This window comes from Fulmarus glacialis, unplaced genomic scaffold, assembly GCF_000690835.1.
Source record: "Fulmarus glacialis isolate BGI_N327 unplaced genomic scaffold, ASM69083v1 scaffold47699, whole genome shotgun sequence".
Taxonomy (NCBI): Eukaryota; Metazoa; Chordata; class Aves; order Procellariiformes; family Procellariidae; genus Fulmarus; species Fulmarus glacialis.
The window spans coordinates 15,741-20,362 of record NW_009236120.1 but is presented as its reverse complement, the minus strand read 5'-3'; the positions used below and the strand labels follow the sequence as shown (position 1 = coordinate 20,362).

The 4,622-nt window shown below is 40.8% G+C and overlaps 1 protein-coding gene across 1 annotated transcript; it reads right to left on the bottom strand.

Moving 5' to 3' along the window:
- Positions 1–462: 462 nt before the first annotated feature.
- LOC104071655 (lymphotactin-like) lies at positions 463–4,089 on the bottom strand. Its single transcript, XM_009586253.1, has 3 exons — positions 4,020–4,089; positions 1,323–1,440; positions 463–568 (listed from the first exon to the last, which is right to left on the bottom strand). Exons 1-3 carry the CDS (start codon positions 4,087–4,089, stop codon positions 463–465), a joined length of 294 nt encoding a protein of 97 aa, XP_009584548.1.
- Positions 4,090–4,622: the final 533 nt, after the last annotated feature.

Genomic DNA, 4,622 nt, shown 5'->3' with positions numbered 1-4,622 from the left:
ATATAGATATGAGTAACCATTAAATTATATAGCACTTTCTCAAACCCAGCACTCAATGCAGAACATTCTGGAGGAGGATGCAGAACATCAGGATGGAGGTCTACACTCATCCAGCTCTGTGGGAGGTCATCTTCTTCTATACAGTACGTGAAACTATCTGCCACCCTTAAATGCCATACTGGTCAGGACAGCAAGGATAAGAAGATATCTACATTAATTTGTAAATAAATATTAGCAAGCATTTCAGAAAATAAACAGTGTAACAGAGTCCAGCTATAAAATGAAGAAGTCAGCAGACGTTTGACCAGTGATGAACAGATTCTGAGTTCATGTTTGTTCAGAGATTTTATTGCCAATTAATAAATATGAATTAAAAGCAGATACTAAGGCTTTCTTCCCTGTTATGTGCAGCACTGATGATGATTCCACTTAGTTGGCCTTAGATGCTTGCCTAGGACAGGATTATTTGCCTTTGGTGGTACGTTTTTGGTCTATTTTTTTTATAGCAGCCTGCACCCATTTCTGATTAGGGCTTACGCAGATCTTGATACCTGTTGCGGTGATAAACCTATAGGAAGGAAGAAAGAAAGCAAACCAGGCGGCCATTAAATTCCAGTCTCCAAACCCAGGTTTACTGTTCTTGGTTTTTATGCAGAACATGAGGAACAATGTGGTAAAACCATATCACATGCCGGAGTTTGTAGTTGTTAGTTGGAATAACAGCAGTTAGCAACATTTATGTTCCCTATTTATGGCGTAAGTATGTATGTAACATACACGGTCATGTGCACACACATATATACTGACATTTAAAAAAAGGAGCATACCTGACATTCTGAAATTTTATATGAAACCATGATGCACATTTACCTTCCAGGAGCAGATCCCAGATTTGATAAAAATGCGTGCTCGTGAGATGAAAAGACCAAACACAGCTCCTAGCAGGAGTCAGAGTTACCCCAAACTCTCCCACAGGATCTTTCCCCTTGGCTCAATTCACTGCACTGGGCTTCTGACTGCTCCATCCTGACCCCTCACTGAGATTTTTCCCCACTTTCCGGGCACAAAAGATCTGGCTGTTCAGTGAGATTTCTGCCAGTGTTTGTGAGCAGCATACATCCCCCAGCTCCCTGAGGCCCACCCCTCTGCCCTCACTCCCTCAGCTGCCAGGTGACTGCTTCGTGGGGGAACTGGAAGGGTGACCTGAAGTAGCCAGATTTAGTGATTTGGGCCATGAAGTGTCTTCTGATGCCCTTTCCCTTTTCGATGGTAGCGTGTTTGCATAGATGAGTCTGAAGGTGAACTGTGCACTGGATACTTACATGATGGCGTTTACTGGAACTTGTTGCTTTTCATAGCTGACAAGATTTCGGATGTTCAGTTGCTGTGTCGACAGACTTACACAACGGAGCTTGCGCATGGGCTGACTTCCAACGCTCCCTAGAAGGGGAAAAATAGATAAATTACAAAGACAGTCAATACTATATTCATATTTAGCCATAATTACTTAATAAATTGTAACTTCCAGCAGATTTCCAGTTGTGGTTAGAACATGAGTATCTCATGATGTGCAGGCACAATACCAGTTATACAACAGAGCTTACAGGATTTTTTGTGATGCATTCTATGATCTCTAAACGTTATTGCTATTTCAGTTAAGATACTAATCTTCACCCATTCTCCTGAACAATTGTGTAATCATTCTGCCTCTAGGGAGTCACTGCTTCCATAGCAGAAAAGGTATTTGGCATAATTCATAATTAGGTCTGTATCATCTGCAAGTAAGTGTCCATATGGAGTAGCGCTTAGAACCGGCACCATTACTGGGTGGATTTCCAAATGTCATCTGAATGTGGATCAGTAATTCCCCCTACTTTCCAAGTGAAGGAAAGGAAAGCAAGGCTGCTTGTCTCACACTGGACATCCAAAACTAGCATTAAAAAAAAATTGTTGAAAGAAAGGGAGGTATATCTGCCAGAAGACTAAGTACTTGCATACTCTTGCTATAAGTCTGGTTTCATAGGCAATGGAGTGCCACTTAATCCTCTTTCCTCCAACATCTTCTTCAGGGAACTGCACTGGTGATTAATAGAGAGGATCGCGATATCAGCGTAAAATTCTCTGGGCAGTTGTTACCTTACATGGTGATGACTAAAAATGGGAGGTCATTTAAGTGGGATGGAGTATATGTATACATTACTGGAAGCCTCCGCTTGCTAGTTTCTGGTTTTCTTCCACCCATCAAAGACAGGTTTGGGAAAGCATGAGGGGGACAAACAGAACACTGCTGTATTCTGAGGTTTCTTTTTAAAGAATTTCTAGAGAAATTGGCTTGAGAAAAGTCCAAGATCTGTTCAGGTACAACTTGCTAAATATAAAACATACATAGTCTCATTATCTGTGAGCTTTTCTTTGTTTGAAATAATTGGAATAGTTGAGGCAAACACACATCAGCCTTTGGAGAAGCTGTAGCATAGCCAGTGCACGGGTACTGGCAGAGTTGCTAATTCCTGAGATTTTGTTTCCCTGAAGGAATATCTCTTCTGACCTTGCTTTAGTCATGAGTAACGCGATGTATTTTTTGATGATTCATTACAAATATGTATCTTACTGCCTCACTCAGACTGGTTTTCAAAATGTGACATTAAAGAGCTCAAAGATAGTCAAGCAATCCTTACTAGTCCTGGAAATATTCTCTCTACTACTAAACTATCTCCAGGGAATGCATGCAGGGAATACCAGCAGAGCTTCTCTAAGCCCGGGAACAAAACTAAACTGCTCTGCACCTGTAACTACTCTTTTTTCTGGTGTTTTGTTTTTTTTTTTTTCTTTATCATTCTTCTTTCTAATCCTTTTTCTATCCCTTGCATACCACCTCAGTGGGCTTTTTCAAACTTGGTGATATTTATGGCAAATTATACAGCCTGGAGAACGACATTACGAACTGGCAGTCTGTGATACGAAGCCACATGTTGCCGAGATGAACAGCAGCAGCGTTAATCAACGCACGAGAATGTAGTATGATCTAGCTCTAGGGGCACTAGGTCAACATACTCAGTGTGTAGCTACATCATCATGTGAATGCTTAGCAGGTCTCAGTTTGGTTTTGGTGTGGTTTTGTGAAGATGCCTTTTCTGTGTGTTTCTCTTTGCATATTTTTGTGGGTTTGAATATGGCTTGCATATGAGTGTTTTCTGTGATTTTTATGTGCTTGTTTGCGTGAATCTGATTGTGTATAAGAAGACATGTGCTTATGTGTATATGTTCATGTTTTCGCATGATACATGTAGCCTAATCCAAAAGTCACAGACCTAAACATCACTGTAGACAAACCTATGTAAAGCATGGCTAATAAACATGGCTCATCTCAGTGCTCATAAATGGTCTCAAACAAAATGTTAAATTGTATGAAATCAGGAAGAGAGAGAAGACACTGTATAAATCCATTTTCCTCCTTTGCAGTTTTTGTTCATAGTTTGCCTGTCTGTACCAAAATATTTGGCTAGAAACAAGCAAATAGGCAATACGTGATACATAACTGGAAGAACTTTTAAAAATAAGAACATTAGAGGGATGAAGGCTATATAATTTAAGAAAGACAAATAAAAAATAATATAATAAAAATACATATAAAGTAGTGTATCTGGAAAAAGAAAAAAGTACATCTTAAAAGAAATATTTTTCATAAAATGTTATTAACCTATAGGACTCATTGCTATATGACGTCAGTGACATTAAAAGACATTGTGTCTTCAAGATTTCATGATTTTAAGAGAGAGAATAATGCACAGAAACCCTTCAAGGCACAGAAACTCTCCCTGCATTAAGGCAGAAGCCAATCACTAATTGACAGGACATCACATGAAATCTCCCATAAAACTGCCTTTCCTGCGGTTCTGATCTGGATTTCTTGCAAGTTTTATCTTACGAATCAGCTCTGGCTGAGAATGAATCCTGCTCATCAGACCACTGGTGCAATGTGGAGCAATTCCCATCTTCCTCTTGGTTCGTAAACTTACCTTTCGCCATGTGCACAGTGAAGACGCCAAGCCAGAAGATGACGAGGATAGCTGCAGCGTGGAGTTTCATTGCTGGTGGCTTCTTTGTCAAGGCAGAGAAGAAAGTGGCTATTGTCAACCCTCTTTCACAGGGTTTATATATTGTCATTCAGTGGTCAGTTCTTGTCTTCACTCTTGGGGCGTCATGGCGGGGCTGACTATAAGTGGAAAAAATTGGGTGGCAGTACTTTTTCTGGTGATAGAGTACCACCTCCTTTCCCCCACCCGTCCTTCACTAGCCCCCCTGTGAAGGCTCTTCCTGCTCAAACCCTGCTGTGGTTGCACTTGCTTCTGTGTTGTGAGTGGGGTTTATTTCAAGCTGCAAAAAGTGAGAGCTCTTGTTCTGTGGTGGAAACCTTTAATAAATGTTCCTGTCCTTTCACACCTCGATTTAGAGAGCTGTAGCTAAGCCGCACCGCAGAGGCACAGAGTAACATTCAGAGTTACCTTTTTGACCAATGGACCACCTAAAAGGGGAACTGTGAGCTGAAGGATGATGGAAACAGGAACGCCTTGGCTTTTTCCATAGTGGCTGTAGATAGTTGGTCACTTTAACGCGTAGCT